Source organism: Pteronotus mesoamericanus, unplaced genomic scaffold (genome assembly GCF_021234165.1).
Source record: "Pteronotus mesoamericanus isolate MK-2021 breed Mesoamerican mustached bat unplaced genomic scaffold, CSHL_Meso_final contig_20, whole genome shotgun sequence".
In the NCBI taxonomy this organism is placed as follows: Eukaryota; Metazoa; Chordata; class Mammalia; order Chiroptera; family Mormoopidae; genus Pteronotus; species Pteronotus mesoamericanus.
Genome location: NW_026555085.1, coordinates 20,949,113 through 20,968,612, shown reverse-complemented (window position 1 = coordinate 20,968,612; position 19,500 = coordinate 20,949,113). Strand labels below are relative to the sequence as shown.

Genomic DNA, 19,500 nt, shown 5'->3' with positions numbered 1-19,500 from the left:
ACAATCAGGGAGGATTGTGGGAGGTTGCATGTGTAGAAGCTAAAGTAAAAATGCTATAAAGCCTGTATCCGTTCAACAGAAGACGTTCCCTGGCCAGAAATGGCCCACTCTCGTATCTTGGGATGATGAAGCCAAGAGAACCAAGACTGGAGCTACTATCCCTTTGGTTTCTGGAAGAAATGGGGATTTTGTGAGTCGGGATGATTTTGACTTAGGAATTAAATATTTTAGAGTAACTTTCATTATGACTGCATTTCTGCACGTAATTCTTAATTAGTAAAATGCAATTTTTGACACTTTCTGTGTGATTAGAGTCCCTATCCCTTTTTCCTTTTATCTCCTGATGATTAGGCCTAGAGCTGGGAATAGGGAAGGGATTAGCTCCTAGGAGCAAAGAAAGAATTAATTTGGAACTGTTGAGATGATCCCTAACATACTGTCTTTCTGCCACGTGGTTATTCACCTTGATTTACTATGTTAAAACTGTAAATACAACAGATTGTGGCGTTCTGCTTTAACTGGATGGGTTTTTCCTGTCTTTTTGTTTGACTACTTCAGCTGCAGGAAGGTACGGGGTCATTTCAGAACTTGGTCTCTAATTAAGTGAATCCTGATTGTCAGGTTTTCCACTTATTTCACTGGCTATATTGATGGTCAGTATTGGCTTTAGTGGGTGTTCCTGATTTAGGCTTTCTCCTATTTCTCAGAATATTTATCAGTCATGATGCCAGAAACTTTCTCTCGCTTGCTATGCTTATCTTTGTTTATGTGGTCCATTCAGTTCCTTGTTCATGACCAGCAAGAGCCTGGACCCCCACTCTACCTGCAGCAGTTCCATCCCCAGTCGGGGCATGTGCAGGGGGCAACCGATCGATGTTTCTCTCTCACATCAAAGTTTCTCACATCAATGTTTCTCTCCCACATCAAGTTTCCTCTCTCTCTCTCTCCCCCTCTCTCTCTCTCAATCTCTCTTTCCTTTCCTCTCCAAAATCAATAAGCATATCCTCAGGTGAGGATTAAAAAAAAAAAGACCATTTTCAAATAACACTATACTGCTTCATAGGTACTGTAGGTGCCAAACTCATATAACAGAGTATTCCCAATTCCTCCTGTCCCTTAGAACATTGCTATCATAGATTTCACTTATCCATAAGCTATAAGCATCTGCTATATTGTTACTGTTATTATTTGAACACACTACATTTACCTTTTTTATACACTTATACTGTCTGTCTTCCCCAACTAGATTGTAAGCACCGCAGGTGCAGGAATTGGGTCTGTCGTGCCCACCATTCTAGAGCCAGGGCCTCAAGCAGTGCCTGGCACAGAGTGGTACTCAGTAAATGTGTGTTGAATGAGCCAGGGGAGTTCTACTTTCTTCTTCCTTGGGTAAGCTGGTGTGCTATCAAATACACTAACAATGGATGTAAAGTGAAGCCCCAGGGGTGTGTACAAACTGGAATACTCACTGGCTAATCCCTTGAGTGGGCAGAGCTTTCAACTGGAAAGATAAGGGTTATAAACCCCCACTTCATTCCCCCACTGCACTGGAGCCAGGAGCCAGGAAGAGATAAGGTTAGTGATGAAGTTTTCATATACTCTTCTTGGGCTTGGCCGGGTAGTTACATTTTGTGGCCAAATATGCAGCTTATGGTCAACTTTGGTTACACTGTGGTTAATTTAATGCCTATATTTCTAAACTTCCTGTGTCGAATAAAAGGAGCATATTTTTTTTTCTACAGAGTAGATACGTAAATGACAACAAGATGGCAAGTGTACATCTAGTGAGGCCTTTTCAAGACTTTCCCTGCTAACACATGATAACATAGTGTCAGACATTAACATCTTCCGCATTCATATCACACATTAAATGTAATTTCAGAAATAAGTATGTGAGAGTTGAGTGGTGTTTCAGTTGATCAGTGACATAACAGGCTTAGCAGAACTTAAACACTGATTAATTTTTGAGCCATTACATTTTTCCTTCTTAGGTAAATTTCATATTTTCTACATAGTTGAAAACACAGGCACCACTTTGTGCCAACGGTGCTAAGAGGTAAGCTAAGCCTGCTGCCTCCTGGTGTCTACTCCACTGTGCTCGGAAAGTCTAATCCAAATGATCTGCCACTGGGGTCCTCCTCTGAGGTCTTGCATCCCCGGGGAACTGCCAAGGTGAAAAGCAGGAGTTTCTAAGTCAAGATCTGACACAGTTTTCTTGGAGGGCTTGCCCCAGTCTTTGAACAGCAATGGGCCATGAGGCAGCTCACTTTGCTTATTCTCTAAAGAGCCTTGATGACCTAAGGAGATGAAAGTCTCTATTTTGGCTATATTTTTTCACTTAAGTAAGTTTGTAAATCTTGAGGGTATAAGTCAACCTGCTGTGAGTTTTGGGAACATGAATCAATCCATTAGACTTTCATGGAAAGAAAATTTAGATTTTGAAACTAAAATATAAAGCTCTCTGGAGAAGATACTTTGCATGTGAGTTTGCAATAAAGCTCTTTCTCTGATCCTTCTATTCCATCAGTAACCCACCCCCTCCCCACCCAGGAATGTTGTTCAGCAGTGTTTATGTATTAGAAATTCCATATAAATACTTGCACTCTTTTTCAAAGGAGCTAGTCTCATTGTAGGAGACTTTACCTTTGATAAAATCCAAATAATTAATATGTTGAATCTAACTAATGAAATGTTTTGACGTTATGTCCCATATTAGCAAAATAGAAGAGAAATAATTTATAATTGAGTAAAAACAGACAAACGTTAAAGCTGTACTGAAAGTCTTGGTTGTGCTCTGAAGCATTATATACTTAAAGCTAAAATAATGCTACCTCTTTCCAAACTGGCAAATTAAAATTTTGTGGGGAATACAGGGTTATCTTGGAGAGTTTTTTGTCTTAGTGACAAGTTTTGACCTGCTGTTTATAATGCAGATAGGACATTCTGATCCATTGGAGAAGCCAAAATGTTAAGGTCATTTCTATTGATAATAGATTTAGAATTCACATCTTGTACTCTGGCCTAAAACATTTGCTAAAATTGGTGACCTCTTAAATCCACCCCTTAAATTTTTCATGATCCAGAAAAGTCAGTAAAAGCCTGATTTTTGCCTAACTGTTCAAATAAATTAGAAGAATGTGTGTTTCACCTAAATTATCCAGAATGACTGTTAACATTATCAGTAAAATTTCACCCCAAAAAGATTGGCTGCTTTCCCAATGCATGTATTCAGCAGATAGGAGCGGAGGGCAAAGAATGAAGATGAGGGAAGAGAAATGAGGTCAGAAAGCCTGTTAAAACTGGAAGAAACAAAGAAATTGTCCACTTCTGAATCAACTCTTCATTTTATAGTTGAGGAAACTGACATTTCTTCCAGACCTGCCCTCGGGCAAGAACCTCTTGTACATATCAGGTACTTTGTTAAAGTTGGGAATTGAAAAAAAAAGGGGGGCGGATTGAAGAAGTCCTCACTCGCATCCTAAGAATTCCTTACTTAAATGGGGATAAGAGAAATGATCTCACATGGGAAATTTACTTATAATTCTCCCAAACTCTCTCTGCCCTTCCCCTTCTCTATTCTTAGCCACCCACCACTCTGGCCCATCACCACTATTTGCTCACCCTACCTGCTCACCCTACCTTCCAAACACCGTGTTCTGTGATCTGTGCCTGCCAGCGCTCCCTGGGAAGGGTAACCTAGCCAGCCACACACTGAGCCCCAGGAGCAGTTTAGTTGGATTTTCATTCTAGACTCAACTTCTCAAACTTTATGTAAATATAAAAGTGCATCACCTGGGAATGTGGTGAAAAATGCAGATTCTGATTCAGTAGGTTGGGTCCAGGGACGGAGGTTGTGCATTTCCTGGTACGCTCCTGGGTGGAACTGATGCTGCTGGCCCAACATGCTTCTGAAGAATGCCTTCCCCTGCTTTCGGAAGCATATGTGAATGCTGCTGCAACCCAGAGATACAGGTGTGTGTGTGTGTGTGTGTGTGTGTGTGTGTGTCTTTGTGTGTATGTGTGTGCGCGCGCTTATGTGTGTATGCCTACAGGTGTATGTATGTGTGCATGGCATTTTTTGAGTCTATACTGTGTTCAGCAACTTGCACACATTACTTCATTTGTACCTCATAACTAACCAGGTGAATGAGGAACTTTAAGCTTCGTGGTACAAATGAGGATACTGAGTCTCAGAGAGGCTAAAAACTTGCTCAAGTGAGAAGTAGGGCTGAAATATGTTTTTACTAGTGGTACGTAGGGACTAACTCAGATACATGTTCTCTTTCTAAAAGATCTGGGGCATATTTGTTACCCAAGGACCACACTCTGATTTATGCAAAAGTTGTCATACCATCATCTCTACTTTCTGCTCAACTGCTCTAGGCATGGGAACCTGGGGCTTTGGGTGGGGAAGTGCACGCCACTGCTCATCTCAGGTGAAGCTGCACACAGGTGAAGCTTGTGAGCCCTGGCAGGTGAGTTTCAATTCCCAATGCCCTTATATCCCTGCAGGGGAACATCGTGAGCAACCAGGTTTGTTGAGTTCAGGACACACCTGTTGGTCAACATCAGCAGCACAAAAATGCTTTAAAGAGATGGGAGTGAGTTTATACTCAGCTCAAGGCCTTGGGTTCAGGGTCTTTCAGCAGCTTTTTCTCAGAGTATGTGCATTGTGTGTGAATTCCAGAAAACACTGCTCCTTTGTTTCCTGCCTCTTCGTTTCCCAGGGATGGAATGAATATTTCCATTGCACCTGTTCTTTTAAGCTTCGACAATGTACTTTTTTTTTTTAACAATGAGAACAATTGGGTTTTCTATTTGAAGTATAAACAAACTCAGTCTTTTGTATTACCAAGCTGTTGTTTATCCCAATCTTTGTTGAAATTCATAAGAGGTCAAGTATAAATGATTAAAGGACTTGGTTTGGTCCTTAACCTATAATGCCATGGGGCAGTGAGGAGGAGGGCTCAGAGAAATAAACATGGATATACAGGGCATCAGGCAAAAGTAGGCTTACAGTCTTGAGTATGTGGAACACAGTCTTATCATTGTATTATTATATTTTAATTATTGTATTATTTCCCATAGACAACTGTAAACTTACTTTTCTCCCACCCTATATTCCCATTCTGTAATGCTCTGTGCAATTCCTGTATATCATTTTGTACTTTTACTAAACACTTATTTGATTCTGACTTACCCCTTGTTAGTCTAGATGTTTCCATCACTAGATATAGATAGGTTTGTAAAGTTTTTGGTGGCAGGAACTACATGTTATTTGTATTTGTATGCCTGGGGTGCCTAACTAGCACGATATCCATAGTAGAAGTTCAATAAATGTTTGATGTTGAAAGAATGAAAGATCAAACACAGAAATTTAAATTAAGAAGCTGGTATGTATATCAAAGTGGCACATTGAGGTAACAGCTGCCATGTGTCTGGGCTCGTTCTACAAGAGATGGAAGAACTGTACCATCATCCCTGCCTTCCAGGACTTTCCCTCCTTGTTAGAATTTTGCAGGGAAGAATTTTCAGCTGGTTCTTGGGGTGTGAGATCCGGAGAGGCATTGGGTCCCTTCTCTGCACTCAGTTTTCCTAGCCAGAAACAGCCCTTCTGGGGAGGGGCTGGGCATGGGGACTGGCATCCTGCTGAGCCTCTCAGCGACCTCCGGTTCAGTTCTCCATCATCCCAAGTTAGAAGGCCCTGGAGCGCCCTGAGACTGAGAGATGACGAGTGGTGGCTGGTTGGCCAGAGCCATCTTTTTATGGGACACACCAACATTTGTTGGGATTTTTTTCCCCAAGTAGCGGCTGGTTATTTCCAACTAGAACAGAAAGTTTCCTTCATTTGGACTAGAAAGGGAGGGTTGCTAGCTTTAGTCCTGCTTAGCTGAGGTGCGGTCTCCATTCCAACCCTGGACTTTCAGGGCTCCCTCAGTACTGTTTAAGGCTTGACGGAGAGGGGATGACCCTGTCCCTTGTCATCCAGCTCTGAGTTCCAAAGTTACAACCTTCCATCTCCCAGGTGCCCTGAAAATGTGCAAGGGGCAGGCTGAAGATAAGAGCAGGAGGCTGTGGGCACAAATCCATTGCATAGAATTCCCAAACACGTTCCCATGTAACAGTGAACCATAAAAATGCTGGTCGTGCCCATAAACACAAAAAGAAAACAAAAGCCACATGAGATATCGCTTTTTAAATATCTTGTACAACATGGAGTCAGATTCACAAGAGTTTTAGCTCTCTTTTACAAACATCAATTGCATTTGCAACAAATACTTATAAATCCCATATAAAACTAATAGACAAGCCTATCTTAGCATGGGAAACTCTAAGAAATGCTAAATCCATTGGTGATTTGCTTAAAGAAGCAAGAACTTCACTTGATATGGGTCAGATATTATAGTATGTATTTTATCTATCACTTTTATTCAATCCTCAGTCCTCACAATAGCCCTCTGAGGTGGGCGGTATAACCACCACCCTGTTTTAAGAGTTAGGGGATCGAGGCTTAGAGGGGTGGACTAAGGCTGCGCGATAGTGAGGACCACAGTAAGTGTTGCCTGGGGAAGCTGAGGTCAGCCTCAGCTGGTTGTCTCAGAGCAGCCTAGCAGCCGCGGTGCCCTGAGCGCTCTGCCAACAGCGGATATTTTCACCACTGCCTTAAAGCATGCTTCAATGCCTACACTGTCAGAGGGGAAAAGAAGACCCAACAATCCTCTAGCTTGGTGCCGAGCTTTAATAATTCAAAGCACTTTACCTTTATTTTATCACGTTTGATCACCTCAGTAATCCTGTGACAGAAAAAGAAGTCACTAACATAATAATCACTGTGGCTCTGTGACAATGAGGTAGAAGAATGCTATCAGGTATGCTTGCAGTATCACTATGCTCTTCCTTAAAAGGTGGCAGGTCACCTGGTATAAGTCTTCTCCGTCATAGATGAGGACATGAAGGCAGACAAGGTTTACTGAGTTGGTCCGAGCTCACCCAACTCCTTGTAGGCCAGGTAAGGACTCGAATCCTGGTCCTGTGTAGGTCTGTGTCTGCTTGTCCTGGCACTCAGGAAAGTCTGTGACAGAAATGAAAGAGTTCCCAGTTGCCACCCAACATTTCAATCCAAACAAGCCCAGCTCCTTGCCGCAGTTAGAAAAGATTATCTTTTGTAACATCATTCATGAAACCATCATATTAACTCCTGGTTTCTTTCTCAAAATATCAGACACAGTCTCTCACATCTACAGAATACCTTGATAGCTTGATACGTATAGTTTCTTCTTTCTTTTTCCTTAAATTGTGAGATAGAGCATACATTTATACAGGAGAGTGGAAAAACATTTGCATTCAGATTGAAGATTGGTTATAAAGGCTAATTACTATTTCTGTTTTAAGATATAGAACATTATTAACATCCCAGGACACCCCATGCTCCCCCAAACACAACCTCTGTCTTGCTTCTGGGATAATTATTTTCTGGCTTTTCTTCATAGTTTTACCTATTATGTATGCATCCCTGAACAATAGTTTCACCCTGCCTGCTTTGGAATTGTTCTGAACAGAGACACTTCATGTGGTGTGTGTTAGTTGGTTCTTTGAACATTTTTTTCTGATTTGGCCCTTCAGGAATCCCTGAGCCATCAGCCATGGCCACCAAGCCCAGGCTCTGGTACTTCCGCGGCAGGGGCAGGATGGAGTCGATCCGTTGGCTGCTGGCTGCCGCTGGAGTGGAGGTTGGTTCCTGATTGGGAAAAAGGAAGGAGAGTAATTTGGGTGAGACTGAAGTGAGCCTCTTCCCTCTTCAAAATTCAGGATGGTGCCTCCAAGCCATGCTGACTGGTCCTCTTTCCAACGGTCTTCCTTTGTGAGAGGTGAAGAAGGGAGCACAGTCCTCTGTTTAAGCAGGGCTGGGAGGGTGGAAGCCAAGGGAGGTGTTCTGGAAGCTTTGTGGTGGCTGGAAAGATCTTGGTGGATCATAAGATAAAGGTGAGAAAGGAGAACCACACCTGAATCATTTCTTTCACTGGGACCAGCCGATCTCCAGGGGTTGTTTCAGCTCTGCCTTAGCATCTCAGTCCTGTTAAGTCATGGCTGCGAGCTGGAATCCTAGGCCCAACTGCAGCCTGGTCTCCCCTTGAATCCTCATCTGAAGGGCCTGCCCCACAGGGACCTTTTCTTAACTCTGAATTCCTCTCCACTGACTTTTCTGTATTTTCACAAGTGGAGTTGTCTGGTTTCATGCAGGTGTAGACTTCCTTTTCCCTATTTTAATGTCATCTCTAGAACAAGGACTCATGACCTGCTTTGTTTTTCTCTTTTCCCTTTAAGGGCTTCTGTCCTAACACTGCTCACCTTATCCTACTCCCATCTCAAGGTTTGAGGGACAAAAAAGTCGCTCTTTCCCACAAAAGCTTTAGAAACTCCATCAATAAATTATGAAACCCCACCTGAGTAATGATCTTTGGACCCCTATCATTGAACATATGAGCATTAAAGGGAAATTTGATTTGATCTGATATGGAGGGAGAATAACATGGAGAAGAGAAAGAAAAGAAAAAAACTGAAGAGGAGAAGTCATTGGGGAAATTGGAGAAAAAGGCAAGAGTTTGGAGAGAAGGAAGAGCTAAGGCAAAGAAAAGGAAAAATATGACTTGGGTCTACGGGATATGCTTGAAGCAGGCCAGGAACAGAAAGGGGTGTCAGTCCTAGCCAATCTAAGCAAATCTACACGCACACTCTATCAGAATTTTCAGCTGTGTGGTAGCTGATAGCTTTGTGTTCCTTTTAAGTCTTTTCTTCCTGGAAGCCATTGGGCATTTTATACTTTTTCTTTCTCTCTTTTCTTCCTTCCTTCTTTTCTTGACCTTAAAGTTATAACAATATCTCTGTCCTTTATCTAGTTTGAAGAAGAATTTCTGGAAACAAGAGAACAATATGAGAAGTTGCAGAAAGGTGAGCCTAGATGTGTTCAATATCATCTAATTGGAAAAAATAGAAAATTTGTTTCTGGAACTCTTCATTTTATTTTAGAACACAGCCCTCTAGAATGACAACTATTAGGAAAGGCATGGTGTGACCACTAACATCAATTGCCTGTTCACTGTGTCCCGGGCCCAGAGCTAAATGTGTCATCTGCACTGTCTCTTTAGCCTCCATAAAAGCTTATCATGTAGGTTATCCCGATTAGGTAAGATAGCATGAGCAGGGGTTGCCCAGTGCCAATTGGTTCAAAACTCCCCATTCCACTGAAGCATCCTTTAATTCCTAAATAATGATCCAGAAAGTTGAAAGGGAGGGACCAAAAAGGAAGAGGAATTTGACCTAAGATATTCTCTAGTTCTCGTCATTCATATCCACTTGTTCTTGGTGGTTTTAACAGATTAATGGAAACCATTTTATCAGGTCACAATTTTAGAATCAAGGTAATAGAAAAGATCCAACTTCGTTTAAATTTGGATCTAAGACTGTTTTAATCCCTGTAATTCCCTAGAAAAATTTCTTACACTGAGAGAAAAGACTAGTACTTTCAAATTTCTAGTAGCCATAACATTATTTTTCTTATCGAAGGAAAACTGGGTGTCCCTTTGTTGCTGATAAACAATCATAAAATTGACAAATTTTTTTTTAAGGAAAACATTCAACCAGTAATCAGCACACCTGCCACATATAAACTGTATGACTTTGGGCAAAGCCTTCAACTGCTCTGCATCCTGTCTCTTTACAAAAATTTTTTTGAACTAAAGTATAGTTGACATAAACATCCTCTTTATCATAAAATAAAAATAATTTCTATGGTCATGGATTGCAATGTGCCGGTAGATCTTATTGAGCCTGCTCACCCCTTCCCCAAGTCTTGTCTAGGAACTTTATTATCTGGAATCCCCTGAAGTTCCTCTTCTTTATTTCTGCCCGTTTTACCACACACAAGGACAGTCACTCGTACAGGGTACAGATTAAATACATATATGCATTTTGAATATGTAAATGACTGTATTCCCATGATCTCTCTGTGATCACTCTGGCAGGAGTGCTCCCTCAGAGCCTCTGAAATCCTCCAGCCCTCTCTCAGACCGTGATGCTGCTAGTGCACTTGGGACACCCTCCTGGCCCTTGCTGCTGTCTGTGAACAGAAGGCAGAGAGAGACGGCAGGAGGATCGCTGGTCTGGGAGGCAGCAGGCCCACTTCTGCTGGTTAAGCTGTCCCTGACACTGTGAGTTTGGGCAAGTCACGTGTGCCTCCGTTGGCCTCCACCCTATCATTGTCTAAAGTATGAATGAATTAAATGAAATAATCTCAAACTCTTTGATCTCTTTTCTGCACTCTTGATCTGAGGGGTTTTTTTAAAAAATCCTTCAGAAGATCATCAGCTCCTGGTTCTAACGGGTATTGCATCACTCATAAACAGCCCAGTCCAGCTTTAGAAGCTCCTTCAATAATGAACAAATGTAGAGCATTTAGGAAATTGAGGTTTTGCAGTATTAATAACAGTATCCATATTTCCAAAGCATGGCTACCAGCATGATCTTATTCCTGCTCAAAGAAACTCAGTAAGATGGACAGGACAGAAAGTGTCACAGAAGAGAAAATAAACTAAGGGAAGTTAGACTTGCCTAAAGCCATCGACTTTCACAGGGACCCTGGCCCCCTTGAAAGCTCTTACTTGTTGGGAAATGCCCTGTCTGGTTTCAGGAACTGTAACCCCATGACAGGCTGGAAGGCCCCAAGGCTGCAAATAATCAGAGGCCTTGGAGAAACAGGCTCCTGAGGAGACATAACCTGTTCCTCTGCCCCCAAGCAGGGGCCTACCTCCTGCCTTTCTGCTTGGCCCTGTGATGGTCCCTTGTACCAGTATGGGAAGCAGACAAGAAACTGGGGGGACACAGAGAAAGGGCAAAAAGGCCCGCACCCCTCAGCCTGCCTTGGGCATGGCCGGAGTCCTCATTCTATCCAAAAGAATGCTCCTTGTCTCTTGGCAGCTCCCTCCCCCTGCCTGGCTCAGGCTTGAAGCAATACCAGAGACAGTCCTAAAGCAATCTGGCAGCTCTTGTGGAAATCAGGCCTAAAAGTAAATTCTTTAAAATGTGCTTTGTTTTTCCCTCAGAAGCTACAGCCAGCTCATGCTGGGAAGGAAATTTACATTATTTACAGATTCTAACCCTTTATCCTTAGGCACTCCTATGTTTACTATGCTCTCATGTTTAGTTGTCTCTCTTGTTGACTAGTCTCCTCTCAGACCCATATAAATCGGTGTGTTCCTGCCATTTGTTTTCTTTAAAACATCACCCATTCTCTGTGAACATCAACATACTGATGTAATGAGATAACCTGTGCATCCCTGTTACCTAGCCCCACTGATAACCTTTTCAGTAAAAGCCTTTGGACAGAGGGACTCGGGGCCTCCCCACTAGGGGGATGTGCCATGTCTCCTCCTGGCAAACGGAAAAGTAATTGCGACGACTCGTGTTTATTCCCCCCATCCGTGACACCCCCGGGACGGGCTCTGCGGGATTCAGAGTCTGCACTCCCATCTCAGCTGACCCCGGACAGTAACCCTCGGATCCCAGAGTGCCGCCCTCCCTACAGCTCGCTCCGGTCCCCGCCAAGGCAGTTGCTGCCCCTAGCGGGGACGCGCGGGGACGCGCGGGGACGCGCAGCAGCGCTCCCCCACGGGCCACACGCAACAGTTACTGGTCCCTGTACGGGTGTTCTCCCCACCACCTTCTGCCTCTAACTAACCTATTAGCAAAGAAATTAAATTGGGGAAATTAACTGCGGCCTTTGGCAATGCACTAGTGAAGTCTGGCTCCTATTCTGGGTCAAGTTCCTTAATCTTAGCAATGTACAGGTGTAAATGAAATTCAAAGGCTATTCATTTCTTCAAGATCACATGAAAAGAGCAATATTTGTAGCATATTTTAAAATACACTAGTTATGTAGGCAGTCACTCACAAAGAAGAAAACGGGCAGTTTGATTTTTCTAAACACTGACTTGACAGTATTCATTATTTTACTGATGTCATCTCATTTCATCCCTTCAAAATCCTGCCAGATATGTATTGTTACTGTTTTAGAGAAAAGGAAGCTGAAGCTTTAAGTCATTTACTTAAAGTCACATGGCTGGAAGGGGCCAAAGCTGACATGCAGATCCAGGTCTGCCAGGGTTCTTACTGTCACATCGTCTTAACACTGCGTGGACCTAGAGTGATACCCAATGTACTTTTTGAAGAATACAGACTCCCAGGCTCCACCCTGAATCAGGATATCTGGGAGGTGCGGGTGAGTATTTTTAACAACCCACCTCCCCCAGGCAATTTCTATACACCCTAAGCTTTGAGACCCAGTCATAGTAGATGTAGACAGTCCTAAATAATCATGACTACCCAACACAAAAAGATGCATGAAACCATCAACCAAATCTCATATTTTCCATTAAGCAAATGGAAGGCATCTTCCTAAATAGCTGGGGTCTTTAACTCACCACTTTGGACAAAAATTAAAAATCATCCAATGAAATTAGAAGTGGACACTTTTGCAGGCTTACCTCAACCATAGAAGGAGAGTATCTTAACCTTTCTTTGTTCAAACCATAGATGGATGTCTGCTCTTTGGCCAAGTGCCTCTGGTTGAAATCGATGGGATGATGTTGACACAGACTAGAGCCATCCTCAGCTACCTGGCTGCTAAGTACAACTTGTACGGGAAGGACCTGAAAGAGACAGTCAGGTAACATAAGATTCATGCCTGTACTTGATTCTTATCCAGGCCTATGAAGGTGCCAACTGAGACCTGGTTAGGATGTAGCCTTTCAGCCTGGACTGAGAGAAGTCAAAAGGAACAAAGGAGAGATGTGCTCTTGCCATACCCAGCATGACCTAGGCTTAACTCCAGATAAAAACCCTTGGCTTCTCCTTTTACTACACGTAGCAGTCTGCATTCAACATTCACATATCCTCTCCCTGCTTGTAACAACATACCGTCTCATAAAATGACCTGGTGTTCTACATGAAGATGGAAATGAATGACTTAGTAAATAAATATTGACCATTCGCAGCAATGTTCAATTACAACAGATAATACTATGTAGCATATCTTGAAGCTCAGTGACTTAATCAGCAAGCTTTTATTATTACTCAGCAGTCTGTGGGCCATTTGGGTGGTCAGCATATCTGGGCCAGGCTTGACTTACCTTGGCTGCACTCACTCATATGTCTGTTGTCAACTAGTCGTCAGTCAGGAGACTCTAGTCTGGGATGTTGGCTGACTACTTATTGGGAGGCAAACGGGCCATCCAGAGGGCACCTCATGGCAGCTAGGGAGGGCTCTACAAAGGAGAATGAAAGCACACAAAGCCTCTTAAGTTCTAGGCTCAAAACTAGTACCTTAGCAATTCTACCTCATGTTAATCAAAGCACGTCATGAAGCAGCTCAGGAAATAGACCTTGTCTATTAATGGAACAAGTGGCCAAGTTTTATTATAAATACCAGAGGGTGAATAATTGTGGATATTCGGATGATTAGTTTAATTTCACAGGAGATAAGTAGACAAGACAAAACAAAGGCAACTACAAAATTTTATCTGGATTTATTATGGTCAAGGGGCATTTTCAGTGATCCCTTATATCTTATCACCATAAGCATGGATATGATACAATGATCAGTAAACATAGAAGACATGGTAGATGAAAGGCCCAAGCTCAATTGTTCAGAAAAAAAGAGAGAGCATTACATAGAAATGAGCAAAGTCCATAAATAGAGGCAGCTCACCCAACATTCCCAGAGCTCCACCTTCAAAACGTACTTAGTCATTCTAACCTGCAATCCCATGGGTATACACCAAGAGAAGCAATTTAAACACAGTGTATGAACAGAATCCTTTTATAATGTAAACAAGTACTAACATGCAAAACAGTCTGTTTCTCATTGTTTCAATGCATGTTTTTGACTGTGTTTTAAAAATACCCACAGCTTTTTTCCAAGATACGTGTCCTAAGCTATAGGTAGCAGTATTGAGGTTCTTTTCTCCAGGTTAGGCATAAACTTTAATAGACCAAAGCAAGCAGGCTAGATGGCAATCTAACATGAAAGAAAAAAGAGTTTGTAATTCAGGACAATGAAAGTAAATTATTCTTTTATATATGTTAAAAAGGAAGATGAAGACCAAGAAGATGATTACATTTTTTGGACAATTAGCACATAGTAGAGGATACAAAGACAGACAACCCTTAAGGAGTTTGCAAACTGGTTATAGAGATAACTAGCACAGCATGACTGTACCAATAGGCCAACAAGTAAGAGTAATATATCTACCATTATTAGATTTTTCATAACCTTTTTAAAACAGTGTTTGTCAATGGCAGGAAAACTGTGAAGAGAATGAAAGGAGCAGTTTGTCTGACCTAACTAGGAGAGTAAACTTCTTTCTCAGTTGGCAGGTCCAAGGAAGACATGCTAAATTGTATATGTATCTTCCAAGTGAAAAGGTTCTGTACTTTTGGTAAACTTCACTCAGTTTCCTCTTTAAATCCATGATAATCTAATTATTTGTTTATGGAAGATTTCAACTTAGAGGCACTCATGAACTCTTTCACATATCCCTTTATTCAATAAACATTTCCAGAGACCCTACTCTACCAGGGTCACTTGGCTAGTTCTGGTTTCAGAAATCATTCCTGGGCGTGGAAACCAAGGGAGGGAGAATCAAAAGTCATTTGCCCCAATTTCTAGTTACACCATAGAAATTGCTGATTAGGAAACCCACACGGGAGACTTCCTCTAGAAATGAATCACACTGTGTTTTGTTAGGATCAACATGTACACTGATGGCACTTTGGATCTCATGATGATGATTGCGCTGGCTGCCTTCAAACCCCCAGAAGAAAAAGAGGAGAATCTTGCTTTAATTGTGATGAAAGCTAAAACCCGTTACTTCCCGGTGTTTGAGAAGGTAGGCTGCAGGGGTCCAGTCTGGACAGCTATTAGGCCTCACCCGGCGGGGACTGGCAGGGACCAGCAGTGCCCTGATGCTCATGTGACCCAGGGTCTGATCCGGGTCCGTGACCCTGCATGCTCAGATCTTGGGGTGGGGAAAAAGGGGACATGGAGCTAACTTTATGAGGACCCTCTAATCCTCGGGTCCCAGAAAGGAGATAGGGAAGGGAAAGTGTGTTGCAGCCTCCCTAGGCTGGGCACGTCCACTCGCGACTCAGGTAGACAGAAGAAAATGCATGGAGCCGTGGGGATGCTTGACATGCCTTTATTCAGGAGTCATACAGGCCACAAGCCCATGTCTATGTCAGCCCCCTTACTCTCTCCCTCTCTCTCTCCCTCTCTCTCTCTCTCTCTCTCTCTCTTTCTTTCCTCCTTAAGTACTAGCACAAACAAAGCCAGCTTCAGGCCAAAAAGTGAGGTAACCTAACATGAGCTATGCATATGAACCCACTCAAGGCTAGGGGGCCGTTTATTGCACCCAGGCTCAAGGCTGTGAGAACACTGCTTTATCAGACTCCTTCAAGGTTGTGTGAAGCTGCCCGCTCTAGTTGCCCAAGCGCCTGGGTGAGGAGGCCAGGCTGCCTCCACGTAGCCTACAGAAGGGCGAGACTGGGAGGGTCAGCGTGAGCACAACAAGTTCCCACTTCCCTTCCCAGGCTGCAGGGATCCAGAACTTTACATTTCCAGTTGCTGATAAGCCTATTTAAGAGTATCTGAAAAGACAGAGACCATATTAGAGCTTTCCTGAATTTGGATTAAAGCTTTAATGAGGATTCCAAAACAAATGACATGGATAATTATGGAACGTACAACAAAACAGAATTAGAATAGACAAAGTGCACTGAAAGGATACAGAATTTCTGTATTGATTGAAACAAACAAAAAAATGATCAGCCCAAGACACCATTATCTTGAATTCTTTGTGTCAGAAATTTTTTAGGCTTAATATTGTCAGCCAATCATGCCTCAATGAAAAGACAAAGCCTCTTAAAGTTACAGCATTCCTGCAGTCATTTTGGAGTGAATACTAATTACAAATGCCTTCTCAGCACTGGTATGTCTGGTAAGGTTCTAAAAGGGGAGCATGCCATGTGATAGAGACTTGTTAGCACAGGGTTCCATAAATAAAGGTTTGCAGGACAAAATAATTCTGTGGTATAATTCAAAATGATTCAGTCTTAGCCTTGAAAAGGAATAATTTACTTCTGTGAACTATAATGAAGAGTTCTACCAGAACCTCAGAGTACTAGACAAGCAAGTTCCTGTTTATTTGGGGACAATATACAGTGATGTTGAAATACTTTCCATTAAAAAAACCCAAAAAACTAGTATGATTATTTGAGTTACAGCTTTATCATGCTACAGATTTTAAAGTCTGTGTGGCCTAATCCAGCATTTTAAAATATTCAAATTATTTAAAAATATTTAAAATAATTCATTTATTCAAATGAAGATCAAACTCAAATTCATTCATTGTAATTAGTCAATTACATAGTATTTTAAGCCCCTTTTAATTTCAAGTTCTCTCTTCCCTCTCGCTTTTTCTCCTCTTCCCTCTTGCATTTGTCTTGCTGAGTTTCTCATAGTCTGGATTTTACCAATTGCAACACACTCCTCTATTCCCTAGATTTTCTATCAATTCAAAGTTAGAACTGGAAGTTTGACAGGTTCAGATTTGATGTACTTTGGTCAGACCACTTCATTGGTGGTACTGTGTGGGTCATAAGGAAGCACATATTATCTGGTTGTCACTCTTCTTATGCTAAGTGTGATTGATGATCAATGCCTAGAGCCACCGATTTATTAGTGGATACAAATGTCGACATCCCAATCCTGTCAGTCGCTCTTCATTTATCACCTGGAATCCTTTTTCTAAAATGACTCTTCCCCTCATTATACATTTGGTTACTCTGGGGTATGGTTTTTGTAGGAAAGTAGGATAAATGTTACTTTCTTTGTATTCACCAGGTTTGGGCTTCTTGTATCCCATTGGTCTCTTACTTGTACTTGTGTCTCCCTCTACTGATGGGTACACTTTTGCTTAACCAGCTGTAGGCTCATAACAGGGAACCCCATTCTGGCACTTCACCACCCGAGACATCTTGATAGAAACCGACAAATTTCCCCAAAGATGTTGTTGGCAGCAATGTGGAAGGGTGTTGGTTTTATTCTGTCCTTGCCAGCATTCTTAAGGATTATCAAGAAAAAGATTCTATAGGAAATTTGATCTGTACATGCATTGAAAGTGTTTAGCCAGGCAAAATTTTATTTGATATTCTTTGTTGTTTTTCTTTTTGCAGATTTTGAAAGACCATGGAGAAGATTTCCTCGTTGGCAACACATTTAGCTGGGCAGACATACAACTGTTAGAAACTATTTTAATGTTGGAAGAACTCAATGCTTCTGTTCTGTCTGACTTCCCTATGCTAAAGGTAGTGTGTCAACACCCACACAAAGCCCGGGGGGAAAAATCAATAAAAACAAAGCTTGAAACAAACTGTGCCTCTGGGTCAATCTCAAAAGAAATTTAATACTATTTTTTAAAAAAAAATCAGTATTTTATTTGTTTTGGTAATTTTCTCCTGCTCATATTATAAGATGGTTAGAAAATAAAAACTTATGAAGAGAAAGAGAATCGATTATTTGGATTTCTAGCATAAATATTTAGTGTGCTTTTCATTTCTGTGGTGCTTTCCATTGTTTGTTGAGTACTTCAAATGTTTCTTCCTTAGGAAGCAAGGATGACAAGGCTGTCTTTGCTGTCTCCTTCCCAGCCTACTGAACAACTCTGCCCCCCAGAGCCCCCCCGACGCTGGCCCAGGGGAGACCCTGGGCTGCCCCGATCCGCTCCCTGGGTGGCACTGCCCGCCTCCTGCTGCGATGCCCCAGCCCTCAAACCCCTCCTTCTCAGTCCTGCCACTGCCAGACCCTACCTGGCCTCTGTTCTAATTCCTTAGAAACCTTTTATTTACCAGGTGTCACAGGTTTTATAGAAATAGCATTTTTTTCTTATTGCAAAAGAAATGCGAGGTTAGGTAGCTACGTTACATGTTTGTATAAACCAAAAGAGAAAAATCTAACCATCTAGATCGTACGGCATCCTGACCATTATTTTACATTTTGCTCCCCAAATAGGATCATCCTGGATGTTTTTGTGGCCTGCTTTAACACTGTCTCAATTATCAGAAATATATTTACATGTCAACAACCATTCTTCTGTAATATAGTTTTATTTTCATTAGGCAATAGAGTCACATCTTTTTGAAGAACCAGAATTGTATGAAAAGGGCATAAGTGAAGAAACGTCGTGCCTGCCACTGCCCTCCCACCTTTCTGCCTCGATCATCACTGTGTCGCTTTGCTGTGTGCGCTTCCGCTGTTCCTCTTCATGCCGATGCGAGCAGAAACGAGTGCATATTTATCCCCTCTTTTTCTTACACAATACCGTGAGCTGTGTTGTCCCCTGAACAATGCATTCTAGAGATGTTCTCACATCAATACCAAGGACCTTCTTCTTTCCTTTTATATATTACATCATTTTAAATTGCTGGCTGACAGTTTTTCTTTGGAAACCCAGGTTATGTCTAATTTTTCACTGGCTAACGTTCTTATAGTTATTTCTTTGATAACATCCTTACTTATTCCTTTATAACAAATTCCTAGAATGAGAATTGATAAGTTAAAGAATTTGAGTTTTTAACATGCGCTGCCTAGTTGTGATAGTGATTTCTTTTGTATTAAGATAATTTAACTCATGTTATACACACCAGTAATGGTATTACCCCTCCCAGGAACATCAGTAAACACACACTGAGGCATTAACTCAGATTCAACACATGGGGCTCTGTATGCTGCTGGTCTAAGCCTCCTCCTCTCATGACAAAGTTTTAATTTTTCTTAAAGGTTGTGGCCACTTTTGAAGCCCTGATTTTGCTGTTTCTCATTCCAGGCATTTAAAACAAGAATCAGCAACATCCCTACAATTAAGAAGTTCCTGCAGCCTGGGAGTCAGAGGAAGCCGCCCCCGGATAGCAGCTATGTTGAAGTGGTCAGGCACATTCTGCAGTTCTAACAGCAGCAGGTCTAACAATGGAAAAAGTCACTATCTAATCGCAGCCATGGTAGTACCCAAGCTTGCTGTAGACTCTAGGTGTAAAATGTCTGAAAAGAACAAAGCCATACTGCCATCAGCAGCAAATGCCAATTAAACGCAATATAAAACCATTTTGTTATGTGAAAATTTTTAAGCTTGTCATTTGTGGATGACGGTTACAACTTATTTGAGATCAACGTATAGGTAAATAGGAGGCTGATAGTGGCCTACATGGGGCACTGTTCTTGCTGTCTGTATCCAGATCAGAACCATTGGGGGATAGGGCAAGCAGAGCTTTGGGGGGGCCAGATCTTTCCACACCCACCCTGATGCTGAGTACTTGAGATAGAAAAAAGTGGCAAGTGACAAATTGTCAGGGAGAGGATGGATGATGCTTGTAAGTCCTAAGGGGAAGTGTAGG

General features: G+C 42.0%; 1 protein-coding gene across 1 annotated transcript; it reads left to right on the top strand.

The window, feature by feature from the left end:
• The first annotated feature begins 1,544 nt into the window (after positions 1-1,544).
• LOC129067094 (glutathione S-transferase A4-like) lies at positions 1,545-19,176 on the top strand. Its single transcript, XM_054568827.1, has 7 exons — positions 1,545-1,575; positions 7,624-7,730; positions 8,898-8,949; positions 12,589-12,721; positions 14,801-14,942; positions 17,287-17,418; positions 18,936-19,176. Exons 2-7 carry the CDS (start codon positions 7,644-7,646, stop codon positions 19,056-19,058), a joined length of 669 nt encoding a protein of 222 aa, XP_054424802.1. The 5' UTR covers positions 1,545-1,575; positions 7,624-7,643; the 3' UTR covers positions 19,059-19,176.
• Positions 19,177-19,500: the final 324 nt, after the last annotated feature.

What these genes read in the sequence shown, in the direction of transcription:
- LOC129067094 (XM_054568827.1), top strand. Translation starts at nt 7,644, where the DNA reads ATGGCCACCAAGCCCAGGCTCTGGTACTTCCGCGGCAGGGGCAGGATG. An exon ending in ATATGAGAAGTTGCAGAAAG is followed by an intron (nt 8,950 to 12,588) that starts GTGAGCCTAGAT and finishes TTCAAACCATAG; the next exon opens with ATGGATGTCTGCTCTTTGGC. An exon ending in GACCTGAAAGAGACAGTCAG is followed by an intron (nt 12,722 to 14,800) that starts GTAACATAAGAT and finishes GTGTTTTGTTAG; the next exon opens with GATCAACATGTACACTGATG.